Source organism: Guillardia theta (genome assembly GCF_000315625.1).
Source record: "Guillardia theta CCMP2712 unplaced genomic scaffold GUITHscaffold_9, whole genome shotgun sequence".
In the NCBI taxonomy this organism is placed as follows: Eukaryota; class Cryptophyceae; order Pyrenomonadales; family Geminigeraceae; genus Guillardia; species Guillardia theta.
In genome coordinates this window covers 74,969-88,370 of record NW_005434665.1, presented here as the reverse complement: position 1 = coordinate 88,370, position 13,402 = coordinate 74,969, and the positions used below count along the sequence as shown (strand labels likewise).

The 13,402-nt window shown below is 55.2% G+C and overlaps 4 protein-coding genes across 4 annotated transcripts in view; 2 read left to right on the top strand and 2 right to left on the bottom strand.

Moving 5' to 3' along the window:
- Positions 1-261, top strand: part of GUITHDRAFT_101957 (hypothetical protein) — a gene marked incomplete at both ends in the record, with an annotated part of 2,435 nt that extends 2,174 nt beyond the window's left edge. The window contains one exon of the mRNA XM_005838972.1: positions 204-261. Within this exon, the coding sequence (XP_005839029.1) occupies positions 204-261 (58 nt within the window). The remainder of the gene's footprint in view (positions 1-203) is intronic.
- Positions 262-324: 63 nt separating this feature from the next.
- On the bottom strand, positions 325-2,786 carry GUITHDRAFT_84715 (hypothetical protein). The gene is made up of 5 exons (XM_005838971.1): positions 2,407-2,786; positions 1,157-2,355; positions 642-916; positions 504-598; positions 325-458 (listed from the first exon to the last, which is right to left on the bottom strand). Exons 1-5 carry the CDS (start codon positions 2,776-2,778, stop codon positions 414-416), a joined length of 1,986 nt encoding a protein of 661 aa, XP_005839028.1. The 5' UTR covers positions 2,779-2,786; the 3' UTR covers positions 325-413.
- A 2,016-nt stretch (positions 2,787-4,802) lies between these two features.
- On the top strand, positions 4,803-5,154 carry GUITHDRAFT_101955 (hypothetical protein; the record flags this gene model as incomplete). Its single annotated transcript, XM_005838970.1, has 3 exons — positions 4,803-4,805; positions 4,858-4,995; positions 5,095-5,154. The coding sequence occupies 3 exons, from the start codon at positions 4,803-4,805 to the stop codon at positions 5,152-5,154; spliced, it is 201 nt and encodes a 66-aa protein (XP_005839027.1).
- A 199-nt stretch (positions 5,155-5,353) lies between these two features.
- On the bottom strand, positions 5,354-11,853 carry GUITHDRAFT_101954 (hypothetical protein; the record flags this gene model as incomplete). The annotated part of the gene is made up of 16 exons (XM_005838969.1): positions 5,354-5,416; positions 5,464-5,554; positions 5,671-5,867; positions 5,916-6,013; positions 6,057-6,088; positions 6,777-6,841; positions 6,887-6,967; positions 7,167-7,235; positions 7,283-7,398; positions 8,090-8,705; positions 9,000-9,123; positions 9,173-10,521; positions 10,565-10,617; positions 10,650-11,408; positions 11,456-11,574; positions 11,705-11,853. 16 exons carry the CDS (start codon positions 11,851-11,853, stop codon positions 5,354-5,356), a joined length of 3,981 nt encoding a protein of 1,326 aa, XP_005839026.1.
- Positions 11,854-13,402: the final 1,549 nt, after the last annotated feature.

Below are 13,402 nucleotides of genomic sequence, written 5' to 3'. Positions count from 1 at the left end.
CTCTCCCTCGCCCTCGCTCTCTTTCTCTCTCCCTCTGCCTCTCCCTCTGCCTCTGCCTCTGCCTCTCCCCTCTCCCTCTCCCTCTGCCTCTCCCTCCCTTTTTCCCTCTCCCTCTCTCTGTCTCTCTCGCTCTCTCTCTCCTCCTTTCCCTCCCCTCCACGCTCTCCGTAACCCTCTCCTGTCCCCTGCTGACTGGACGGCAGTGTGGAGGGCAGCATGACGCTCGACGCCTACGACCACATCGAGTCTCTAGCGCGGTAGTTGACAGGAGACAAAACGGAAGGGCAAGAGCAAGCTTGAAACTGCTGCTGCTGTTGGATGTTTCCTTCCTTGACACTTATATTGAATCTTATGTAATCCCATCGTACACGAGCTCCCTCTCTTCTTCCTCTCTTCTTCCTCTCTCTCGCTTCTCACAGAGCCATGGAGCCTCGAATCTCTTCTAGCGCCGAGCAGATCTGCACCTGAGCGTCACACGGCAGCAAGGCACGTCCTGAGCTCACCTGGAGGAAGGACGGGCGGTTCCCTGGTACCTTGTCCCAGCACTGATGGATGATCGCAGCGATGCGAGGAGGGCAGCAGGAGCCAACCTTGGGTCCTGCAGGGCGAGTGAGGAGGAGGGAGGAGGAGGCAGCACCTACGGATGTCATGGTAGAAGACGCTCTTACATATCCCCATCTGATCTAGTCTCGTGTCCGCGTAGGGAGTGCTGCAATGAAAGAGCTCCCAGAGGAGGACCCCGTAGCTGTAAATGTCGATGCTGTGATCGTACATGGTCGCCTTGCCCAGCACGTTGGCCAGCACCTCTGGCGCCATCCACTGCGGGGTCCCGCAGGCCTCGCATGCGAACGGAGAGTTTGTACACATGCCGAAGTCAGCGACCTTGGCGATGAAATCAGAAGTGAGGAACACGTTCCTGCCATGACAAGTGAGAGGAGAACACAAGTTGAGGTGATGAGGAGTTCAGAAGAGGAGAGCAGGAGAGGAAGGAAGCGGTGAGTGGTGGTGAGGAAGCGAGGGGAGAAGAGGGGAGAAGAGGGAGGGAGTAGAGGGAGGGAGGGAAGGAGGAAGGGAGGGAGGGAGTAGAGGGAGGGAGGGAGGGAGGGAGTAGAGGGAGGGAGGGAGGGAGGGAGGAGAAAGATAACGAGCGGCTTACAGAGATTTGATGTCTCGATGCATGAATCCCATCTGGTGGATCACCGAGAAGCCTGTCGCGCATTCGTGCGCAAGTCGCAATGCTGTCGGGATGTCGAAAGTCTTTCGGCTTTTCCCGTAGAAGTCGTAGATGGAGCCAAGTTCACATAATTCAGTCAGCAGTAGGATCCCTCCGTTCTCGATCGAGGTCTTGGCCCCCAGCAGGTAGTGGCAATTAGGATGGTCCAGCTTCATGAAGAAATCGACCTCCGCCATCGTTTCTCGCACAGCATGCTCATCGATGTCGCCTATCAGCGTCTTCCCCGCACACAGCACTGTCTCATACTGTCCCATGTAGACCTCCCCTTGTCCTCCTTTACCCAGCAGCTTGTGCTTCATGAACTTGGCTGGGACGATGTTTTGAAACCTTGAGGGCCTGGTGGAATGCTTTGCCATGGGCATGGAGATGATGTTGTCGTTCTTTGAGGCGGGCTGCTTGGTCGGGTTGTACCTGTCAGGATGAAACCTTCCGTTGGGTTTGATCAGCATGTACAGCAACTTCATAAATCGAACCACATCGACTGCCCTCCTTCCCTGCGTCGCCGAGCTTTGGTAACTCACTTTAGCGAACAGCCCGGGAACCTCAGCCGGAATCTCCCCGAACAAATCTGTACAAAACTTCTCAAGTTCATCGTACGTGAGCCGGAGGTTCCCGTCTGTGTCGTACTTCCGGTAGAATGTGTGGATGTCAATGAACGACTTCTTGACGATCTGGGACCCTTGCGAGTGCTCTACCAGCTCATGGTAGGACCCGTTCTGTGTCATCATGAAACTCATGTAGACGAACTCGAAGAAGTCCAACGTCCCGGAGCGATCGAAGTCCACCTGCTTGTAGGCATACTCCAGCCGAGACAAGATACTCACCTTGTCTGTTCCTTGACAAGTCAGCGGGATTCCCTGAGTGATCTCAACAAAGTCGACCAACATGTCGCCATTCGCATCGAATCGATTGAAATCCTCTTCGAGGTGCTGAAAGGCCTGCTGGAGAGATATCCACAATCGGCTCTTCTCTTTGCTGTGGTGCTCCTGTGAGGCGTCCATGACGTACTGGCTGTGGGATCCAAGCTTCGAGAAGAAGCCATCGAGCTTCGATTGTGGGTATCGGCACATGATCTCATAGAGGAGGATCATGAACTTAGGGAAGGAAAGCTCCTTCCCAGCCTGACACACCGTCAGCATGCTCAGTCCTGACCCAAAGGCACAGAAAACTACCTGCCGGGAAGAGACGGGGTATACAAGGTCGACAATTTGTTGGTAAGTACCAGAGTAAAAGGCTTCCGGCAGGTGGTCCTTGAAGAAAGAATTCAGTTCAGCTATACACAGTGCTCTGCTCTTGTCCTTGTCGTATTTGATCATCGCTCTCTCCATGAGCGCAAACGATTGGGAGACGATCATCGCGTTCTGCGGGACTTGAAAGAAATGCGAGTAGTCCCCCTGGTCCACCCAGAGGTACAGCAGGCACAGGAATTCTGCAAAGTCCAGCGTCCCATTCTTGTCGAGGTCGACCCGGTTGAACAGATGCTCTAGCTTCTCATGATCGGCAAACCCAGCCAGAGACAGCTGTCGCTCCAACTCGTAGAACATGAGAGTTTCCGCCCCGTCCTTATCGTACGTTTTGAACCTGAGCTCCAGAAGCTTGAACGCCTCGTGGAGGTAGGACGCGAGCGAGTTGTCCTTCAGGCATGCCAGGTAGCCATTGGGCTCTGGCTTCGGTCGTCGACCGAACAAGCGGAACATTCAAGAAACAGATAAGAACAAAGTCAGGCTGCTGCCTCCTGGAACGGCACCAGAGGCGTTACAACGCCCATCCCCAGCACCTGACGTCACAGAGTAAGAGAGAGTTTGAATGCATCAAAGTGATTGATATTGATCTATGAGCATTTCTAAGGACTCAGGAGAGAAATGGTGACACCAAGACAACGCGATGAAGTGTAGCTGAAAACATTGAGTGTTGAAATGAACGAGGATTGGAATGAAGGTTCGGGTATGCACGCCAGGTTGCGTGAGAGGCCAAAGTGAGAATGGAGGATGATGATGTTCCAGATCCTGCGGAAGCAAGAGCAGTTTGCGAATGGATCACACAAGGTGAGCGGGTCACTAGGAAGGAAGACGGGGGCAGAATTGACTTTTTCAGCGGCAAAGGAGTTGCATTAGCAGAGGTATGATCATGAAGAGGAAGAGGAGGCTGGGAAGGCTGGGAGCAGACATCTCTTCGTCAGGATGCAAGCCATAGGAAGAAGCTGGAGGGTTCTGCATTGAGGCAATGACTTCTTCCGACCCTGCCGCATAGCGGCAGTTCAGGCATGGGGATTTGGGTAATACTTTATAAAGTCTAAAACCCAGTACAAAACATATTTTAGATGAAATAGTACTATGTAACTACCTTTTGGGGACTACAGTTAACAAATTTTAGTACTGATTACAGTTACGATAAAACTCAAAAACATTTTCCTGGCCGGTACAAATCGATTTCTCACATCCATTTTAATTATAAATTGATGGTTTTAAATTCAGATTGACCTTGATCTTGAGATTGGCAAATTGACGTCACGGGGTACCCCTCTCTGGGGTAGGGTAGTCTCATCAGTTTCAGTTCTCGATGGGGGCATTTGAGAGGGATATCCACGGGTAGAGGGATCGATCGCACAGAGGGGTTGGTCATGGGGGTGGGGTACAACAGTTGAGGTTCTGTTTTAAAAAAAAATGGAGTCACTAGGCCAGGGCTTTCTAGGGGGTGAGGGTACATTTATGATCGTGTGAAAGGGGGTGGGTATTTGTATCTAGGGAGAAAGGGCGGTGGATTTCCCTATGAAAATTGGAGGTAGGGGTTACTTGATATGAATTGAAACAATAGGGTAGTCTGTATTATAAGTTCGAAACGATTCACTTACACGTCGTTTCGGAAACCCCTTCAAAAAAACTTCAGGGCTTAAATTTCGCTGGAAAAGATGAAATTTGAGCTGAGAAGTTGAAAATGTGAAAACTGTGGCTAGCTTGAAGGCGAGGCTCACAGACTTGTGATAACTAACCGAGCCCGCATCATTGTAATGTCCGTTATAAGCGTTATTCTTTACGCTCATCGTTATGCAATACGTTACAGAACCGTTACTGCCCCTTGGGAGATCAAAAAAAGTCCCAAGGGTCACGACCCTCCACGCCGACAGGTCCATGCCGCCCAACCCTAATGCTGTGTCTGATCGCGCGCATGCTGTGTACGGTGATGTTCGTGCGTCCTTGAACGATGAATGCATGTTGTTCGTGTGCGATGCGTCCTGTTGTCATCTGCATGCTTTTTTGGTTTCATGCAGACTGTTTATATCATATCTCCTCACTGACTGTTGCTGACTCCTCGCATCGGTGTTATTTCACAAGCCAGATTCGTGACTCTCCTCGTTTATCCTTATCTTGTCTTCGTGATGTGAAGTTCTGAACAGTTTGCTGGTTGTATTGGTCCCTGTGAGACAAAACAGCAGAGTTGTTCCAGGATGGGTAGCGTTGTGAAAAGAGAAAATATTTACGGTCATCTACAGTTCAATGCTCATGTCCTATTGTTTACGTCAACGTATGCATATTCTGTTTAGATCGTGGTTGTGTTTCATGTATTGAGAATGGTTCCATGTTGGAAGTTGACTTTCTCGATGGAGCCATGACTGTTGGTTACAGACCACCATGTTCTTCAAGCTTGAAGGTATCCCAGAGCCCCCTGCTGGCTACGTTCCTCCCCTTGGCTCCTCGAGGAACACCTGGACCAACATCTACAAGAACAAGGGACGCATCGACTACTGTGTTCAGCAGTTCGACGTAAGCGCTGCCCCTGGATCTTCCTCCCCTTGTCTTGGTCCCCTCTCTTCTACCTGCTGTCTTGCTCGGTATGATGTGGACATCTGACATGTTGTACAGTACCTCTCCAACCGCTTGAAGTGCATTGACAAGCTTACTGGAGGACCTTTCCTCGAGTAAATTATTGTTTTGAATGTGTACATTCAAAGACGCGGGGCAAGTGGTCTCGGTGGTTCAGTTTGCGGAGTCATCGTAGCACTGAGATGTTAACGTTAGAGAGAGACACAGGAGATGGCGGGTCAGAGGCGCTTCGTCGTTGTCGGCCTCCTCGAACTTTTTTTGAATGAACTTAAAATCCTGAGCTTCATGTTGATACTGGTCATGCAAGTTCGTCGGGTTCAGCAGTAGCTCGACACTTATCGCACGTCCAAGTTTCCCATTCCTGCACTGCAAGTGAGCGTAGCAGAGGAGGGAGCAGCAGGAATCAACCTCCGCAGCTTCCTCCTCCACACCGACACAGGACCCGTGGAACCATTCTTTGCAGTGATCGCACTCAATCATAAACTCTCCTTCTTCATACCTGAACATGGCAAGAGCTCAGTGGTGAAAGTTGGAAGGGGAGGAAGAGGAGGAAGAAGACGAAGGGGAGGAGGAAGAGCGGGAGGAGGAGGGAGAGGATGGAGGAGGACGTCTCACCCCTGCCGGCAGATGCAGTAGACCTCCTCCTCCTCGCTCGAGTGCTTCCAGCACGCGAACCCCTTCCTCCTCTCCCGCAGGCGACAGGAGAGAGCGCAGTAGAGGTGGAACTTGATCCGGCAGCCGCTCACGGAGCATGTCACAAGTTGTCCTGCTGCAAGCTTGCACATGCTGCACTTGACGCCCTTCCTAGGCACCTGCTTCCCTCAGCTCAGCTCCTCCTCACCCTCACCCTCTAGCAGCACCGCTGGTGGAGGAACGCCAGCCACCGGCTCCTTCCTCTCCTCGTCCACAAAGAGAACTCCCTCGGCCCTCTTGGCGCAGCACAGGTGAACCCAGTCTCCTGCTCGCCGTCAGCAGCTCCTCCCTTTCTCCAGGACACGAACCGGAGGTACAGGGCTTGAAAGCTCCTCCTGCTCTGCAGCAGACGAGGCAGGAAAGGTTCCTCACCCCGTGCTCACATGCCCGACAACAGAACGCATCGCCAGCTCTTCCTGCCCACCCGTAGCAGGAAGCATGCACAGACGTCTGACACTGCTTGCACTCCACGAGATCCTCTCCTTCCTCCCGAAAGCAGACCTGCCACGACGATGCTTCGTCATGATGAGGAGCAGGAGCAGGAGCAGGAGCAGGAGCAGGAGCAGGAGCAGGAGCAGGAGCAGGAGCAGGAGCAGGCGAAGAAGGATGTTGAAGCAACCTGGCAGAGGGACCCCTCAGGTAGGGCGGCAGCTTCTTGCTCCTGCTGCCGACATAGTTAGATGAAGACTGTCTCAAGGAGGAGAAGGCTCACAGGCTCTGCTGGATGGAATTGATCGGACAAGCGGGAAGCAGCAAGTCTCCTGCAGGCTTCGCATCGAAACTCTTGAACAGTGTCGGACAGGCAGATGTTGAGGCAACGAGGATGATACCTGAGCAAGTTTGAAAATCATCATCATCATCATCATCTCCGTCATCATCATCATCATCATCATCATCATCATCATCATCATCACCACCACCACCACCACCACCATCATCATCATCATCATCATCATCATCATCATCATCATCATCATCATCATCATCATCATCATCATCATCATCATCATCATCATCATCATCGATACTTGTGGGAGCATTCGGCGCATCGCATCGCTTCTTCCTCCTTCACAAGTTTCCCGCACACGCAGGCCTACAAGGTGATGAGTTTCCTCTTGGAACCACCAGATCTTCACACCGCAGGCAGGCTCGACAGGATCCTCCTCCTCGTCTCCGAGAAAAGCGTATCCTCCTCAAGCTCCAGCTCCCTTCCTCGCATCTACCGCGGCACTTCGTCAAACAACCTCCTCCACCCTCCTCTTCTTCCCCTCCCCCCCTCCCTCCTTCCCTCCTCGCTCATCTCTCACCATGAGCTCGACTGCCTCCTCCAGCTCGACCTCTCCTCTCGTCCGGCTCCTCATCGCATCTGCTCTCCACAATGCCCGCGCGAGCTGCATACTCTCTGTCCCCCTCCTCACTCCGAGTGACGACAGCGTCTCGTGCGCGGCACGCAGCTCCTGCTGTAGCGCAAGGGCGTCCGGAACCGTCTGAACACCATGAGTGCCTGCCCTGCTCCCCAACTCGCTCCTCTCACCTCGTCCTTCATCGCTCTCTCCACCAGCGGATTGGTTACCTCCCACCATCGCTGATACTCTTCAACCTTGCTCCTCAGCGCTGCTGCCTCGTCCACCGTCACCCGCAGTGTCTCTTCTTCTCGCAGCAGCTCCATGAGCTGCTCCCTCTCGTTACATACGGCGAGATCAGCAACGTGTCAACCTGATCGACATCTGCAGAACCAGAGGAGGAGGAGGAGGAGGAGGAGGGTTGAGCAACGTTCGACGTCTCCTCAAGACGGGCTGGTTGTTCGCTCCTTTCGCTCTCCTCGTTGCCATCGGCCAGCTCGCTGCCTCCCTCCTCCTCCTTCCGCCCCTCCACCTCGCTCCCAGCTTGTCTGCCGCCCTGCTCGAAGAAGTTGGGGGCGAGTTTGATCGCCTTGCGCCTCCAAGCCTGAGGGGAAGGAGAAGGGGAGGAAAAGTTACCAAGATCGCAAGCAACATCATGCAACAAGTTCTAGCAGAGGCCATGGCGTTAACCAGTGGAGGGTCAGAAGAAGGTAAGAGAGAAGGAAGGTGAAGCAGGGAGTAGGAGGGAGGAAGGAGGAGTGATGAGCGATGAGAAAGGTGAGAGGTGGGAGAAAGGAATAGGAGAGGAAAAGTAAGAGGGGTGAGAGAGAAGAGACGAAGAGGGACAAGGAGGGAGGAGGGAGGAGGGAGGAGGGAGGAGGGAGGAGGGAGGAGGGAGGAGGGAGGAGGGAGGAGGGAGGAGGGAGGGGGGACGAGGGGAGGAGGGAGGAGGGAGGAGGAGGAGGGAGGGAGGGAGGAGGAGGGAGGAGAAGCTCTACCTTGTCCCTCTTGTATCGGAGCTCGGATGATATCGAAAGCATCCACGAAGATGTTGAGACCATAATACAGATTCTGTAGACCTTCAAGCTCTGACAAGGTCGGTTTCTCCGGATGCTGCTCTCCTCCTCCTCCTCCTCCTCCTCCTCCCCGGCAGAAAGAGAAACTTCGTATCTTCTTGACCCACAAGTCGCACTGTTCGAGGTCTGTCCTGAGCTCCTTCACTTCTTCGATCTCGACTTTGATATCCTCCTCTTCCTCCTCCTTCCTCGCCTCCTCTAGGATCGCCCGCAGGCTCTGCATGTTCGATCGCTTGCTCCTTGCCTTGACAATCTTCGACAGCAGCAGCGACGCGCGTGCCAGCGAGTCTCGAAGTTTGTTCAGCTCCTCGCACGCGATCTTCTTCTCCTCCGCCACCGCCAGCAGCTCCTTCAGCTCCTTCATGGTGATCCGACCTGCATGCAGCGTCACAAGGGCATGGCCGAGGCAGCCGCTCGCTCCTGGGAGGGGAGGAAGTCGCTTCCTCCAGCGAACCAGCTCGAGCTTCCCTACGAGCTTCTTGTGCTCCGACGAGGTGAAGCCGAGCCCGGCAAACTCTCCGACTAGCCCCGCGAGCACCTGTCAAGCACGTCAGCCCACTGCTATCGGGAGGTGCTGCCGCTCGCCTCCTCCTCCTCCTCCTCCCTCTCCAGCGCCGCTCGAGCTCGCGCTCGCAGGTCCTCGAGCTTTTCGCGCAAGAGGAGAAAATCTCTCAGCTCTTCCGGTCTCGCTCTCAAGCTCTGCCCTGTCTCGATCATGCGCTCAACCTCGAAGACCTGTAGAAAATCCCCTCCTCCTCCTCCTCCTCCTCCTCCTCCTCCTCCTCCTCCTCCTCCTCCTCCTGAGCTCGCAGCGGCCAGCGAGCTCTTCAACTTCTGCGCCTTCGAGCTCCACTGCTTGCAGGCATCGACGACGCTTCTCAGCTCCGCCATCTTCAGCTGGATCAGAGGGCTCGTTCTGACCATCGTCTCGCCCTCCACCAGCTGCTGCTGCAGAGCTTTCACAGAAGGGACGCTCTCCCCTTCCCCCTCAGCAGCTCCTCCGACCGGATGCTCCACTCCTTGGGGGCGTCGGCGCGAGCCTTCTCCTCTGCCAGAAGGTCCTTCATCTCCTCCTCCGAGAACCTCTCCTCCAGTATCCTCTTGGACAGCGCACACTCGCACAGGCTGTCCGCATGCCACACGCAGCTGACCTCCTTCTTCCCGCAGGAGCAGCGGACTTGAAAGAGGAACGTGCTGCCCTTGCAGTGGAAGCACTCGTCTCGCTGCGCCTCGTCCCGCCTGCGGCGGAACTCTTGCATGCTCAGGTTCAGCCTCTTCACCCTCCCGTTGCAAACTCGCTTCCCCTCGAAGAAACTCCCTCCCCCTCCTGCCTTCCCGTGCAGCACGTTGGTCAGGATGCCCCCGAACTCGTGATGCTCCATCGTCCTCCTGCTGCTCAGTCCCTGAGAGAGGAGGAGGAGAGCCCTTGCCTTCTCCGTGCGGAAGTATCGAGTCAGCTCGGGATGCGCCCACACCGACGCCGCGACCGTCTTGCAGTCCTGGGCGAGGGAGACGAGGAAGGCGCAGGTGGAAAACACCTGGGGCCGCGCGAGCTCGCGGTACCGAAAGTCACTCATACATCCCCAGGGGATCCAGTCGGTGAGGGCGAAGTTGCAGGACTCGGCGAGGTTGTAGCCCATGTTGAAGCCTCCGTGGTAGGCGCGAGGGAACGTGAGCATGAACTCTCCTGCCTCCTGCCGCGCGCGGAAGACGTTGACGCCCTTCTGCTTCAGGTAGGAGGGAGGAATCATTGTCACCAGCCGGAAGAGCACGTCGGGTTCCTGCAGGAACAGCTCGGGCGCATACTCCCGCGCCGCCTGCTCGAACGCATCCGCCTCCTCGCCGGAGACGCCGTACCACTGCTTCGGCTCTCCCTCCCAGAGGTAGTTGATGCTGTAGAGGTAGTGGTCTTCATTGTGCCAGCAGAAAGTAGAGAAGCACATGCCAGCATAGATCCAAGGAGATATCACACCAGGGATGTCCTCCTTGACATAGCTCAGCAGCGTACAGCTGTTGAGGTTGTTGAGGTTCCACGCTGACCTGCTGTAGGCTGAGTTGGCGCTCGTGTTGTCCAGCGGGTTCCTTGGGTTCCCTGCTGTCGGAAAGGCGCTGCCGTGGATGGTGGTGTGTAGCTCACTGCCGTACTCGACCTCCACCGCCGTCTCAGGATGGTCAAGGACCCTCCAGTACATCCTCTCGGTCTCATCTTGCGTGATCGACTTGATGCTTCTCTCGAAGAACGTCTCCTTCCAGCTGTCCGCCATCTTCTTGTAGCCTTGCAGGCTGTACACGTTCCCGTCATGGTAACCAAACTCGTAGTCTTCCGCATCCTCATCCTCGGAGTCGTTTCCCTTCTGTGCTCAGAATCAGCTCCCTCCTGCTCCCGACAACTTTCACCTTCTTCTCTGTGTCCATCTCCATGGCCGCTCCAGCCTCCTCTTGCTTCCCTCCTGCATTTCCTCTTCTTCTCCCCCATCCCCACCTCTCGCAGTCTCAATCTCTTTCTCCTCCTGCTTCTCCTTCTTCTCCTGTATCAAAATCTCTTCATCCTTGTCTTCCTCCTGCTTCACTTGAGAGTCTTCAGGCGTCCGAGGCTCTGCAACCTTCTCAACTGCCTCCTCCTCCTCCTCCTCCTCCACTTTTACGACGGGATCAGATGCTGCTGTTATCTTGGCGCATCCCCCATCCCTCTGCTCCTCCTCTTCACCCGCAGCTGCTCCTCCCTCCATCCTCGTCGGATCGGCCTCTTTGCCATTGACCGACGAGCTCTCTTCCTCCGCCTTCCTTCCCCGCGTGATGCGCACGGGAGAACTCGAGTCGGCCTCCACCTTCCTCTTCCTCCTCTTCTTCTTCTGCTCCTCACTTGCCTTAGCCTCCTCTCCCTCATGCCCTTCCATCGCCTCCTCTGCGATCTCTTCCTGTTTCACCTCGTTGAGCTCCGGGTGCTTGTACTTCTCATACTCAAACAGTATCCTCCCGTAATGCATCTTGAGCGCAGCTCCGAACGGAGCTTCGAAGCCCATGGCGCGTGCTACCTCGGACCACAGCTTCCCTCCCGTCACAGCCACCATCCCCTTCCTGCTGACCACTTCTCGGAACAGCCTGCAGACATCCAGGGTGGCACTTCCCACAGTCGGCAGCCTCTCTAGCGGCCGTCCGATGCGAGACATGTAGCGGCAGAGGTTCTCAACAAAGATGAGCCGCTGCCGAGCCTGACCGTCGAGGTAGTTCACGTGTTGTACTGTTGGAGCTCCTGTCAGCCACACGGAGACGTCCAAGAGCGATCACCTCTTGTCCGAAAGGAGAAGGTCTTCCTGTTGAGCATGAAGGGAGGCTTCCAGGACTCTGGCGGAACAATCTTGCAAATTCCAAAGGGTCGAACTTTGTCGGCAATGGACTCAATGTACCTGTTCCAAGGAGAGGGTCAAAGTTACTATCCTCTTTGTCCCCATCCCTTCCTCTTCTCCTCTCTCCCCTCCACCAACACCTCGTCCCCCGCCTCCCTCCTCCCATCTTCGTCGTCTCTAGCAGGCTCACTTGGAAGGATTTTGAAACTCTCTTGCTGTCGGGCGGAAGACAGGACATTCGGGCACATTGTAGTAGGTGGTGTAATCGAACTCTTTCGCACCAATTCCTCCTTCTTCCATACTGCTCATCGTCTCCCCTGACCTGCGTTGATCCTGCATAGAAGGCTTCAGGTCTTCTGATTCCTTACTGCCGTTAACTCCGGAGCACTTCAATCATGCCTGCCGAACAAGACAATGGTAGGTAAGACAACAATCAAGCCTTGATTTATCCTCCCTTTTTCCTTTCAGGTCGATCCTCTGCTTTTGTTTGAGATGTCACATGAACTTGGTGTATACAAACTCGCCCAAATCATCTGCAGCACCTAAACTTTCTCTGCAGACATCAACTTCCTATACTGATTTCTTATTCCTCCACGTAGCAGAGCATTTCGACGTGTGAAAGTCTGATGTTTCACCTTGTCAACAGCTAACCATCCTCTGCTCTCGTCTCATCTCAAGCTACCTGCTTCACTCCTTGCAACTCCTCTTCACTCCATTACCCTACCCAGAACTGACCTGACCCCGTCCTCCCTCCTTCCCTCCCTCCCTCTCTTTCCCTCCCTCCCTCCCTCTCCCTCCCTCTCCCTCCCCCTCCCCCTCCCCCTCCCCGCTCTCTATCTCCTCCTCTTCCTTCATCTCTCCTCTCCTCTCCTCTCCTCTCCTCTCCTCTTCCTTCCTCTCGTCGCATCTGCGTTCTCAGCATTTCTCGTCTTCAAGCCCGCCTCGGAGGCTTCGACACCAACTGCCGCCCGGCAATATTTACTCAAAGTTAAGTTAAAATAATGCCGGGGGCCCGGCTGGCCGGGCCGCATCGGCCGCCCGGGCCCGGGCCCGGAGTGACCACGTGCGACTCAGTGAGTTGCCGCCACTAAGGCTCGTCAATCAGTTACGTTCGGATCCGACACAGCCGCCCACCGCGGGGCCGCGGTAGTGCCCGGCCCGGGCCAAACTGCCCGGCGGGTAGTCCCGGCCGCCGGAGTCCCTCAGTTTGGCAAGTTGCCGAACGGCCCGTATAGGGTGCGGAAGCCCGGGCTGGGTCACTGGGGCACCGGCCCCTGACACCGCGGGGGCGTGAGCCGCGGCCTCTCAGTAACTACTGAGGCGGACCCGAGCCGATTTGTTCTGTGCAAGGAACAAATCAGAATGCTTGTACGGTCCACGCCCGGCCATCCCGATCCTCCGAGTTCCTGGGGTCCAATGTAGGGGGGTGGTCAAAGCTCAGGTATACTACCCCTCATTATTCCACTCAAACGACGTTGAAGTGTTGGTAGGGTAAGGGACTCCTACCACGGCACTGTCCGATCAAACCACCCTACCCCAGTCTGACGATTGTCTGATACAGTGTACCCCCACTTCGGAGTGTCAAATCAGGGAGTACCCTACCCCCTTCTGAGGCACTTCAGCATACCCTTTGATCCTACCGACCCCTCTTTCCTCGACTCGATACCACGCAAATGACCGGTACCAAGAGGCCAGCCTACCCCTACTTAGTACTCCACCCCACCATCGTTTTGGCACCGTACCGGTGATGTCCCTCATGCAAATCAAATCGTTAAAATGCGATGGTTGACAGAGAAACCCGGGCCATGCTGCTGCTGCTGCTCCTCCTCCTCCCGGCTCAGTGCTCCTGCTTTCCTGCTGCTGCTGCTGCTAATCCTGCTGCTCTTCC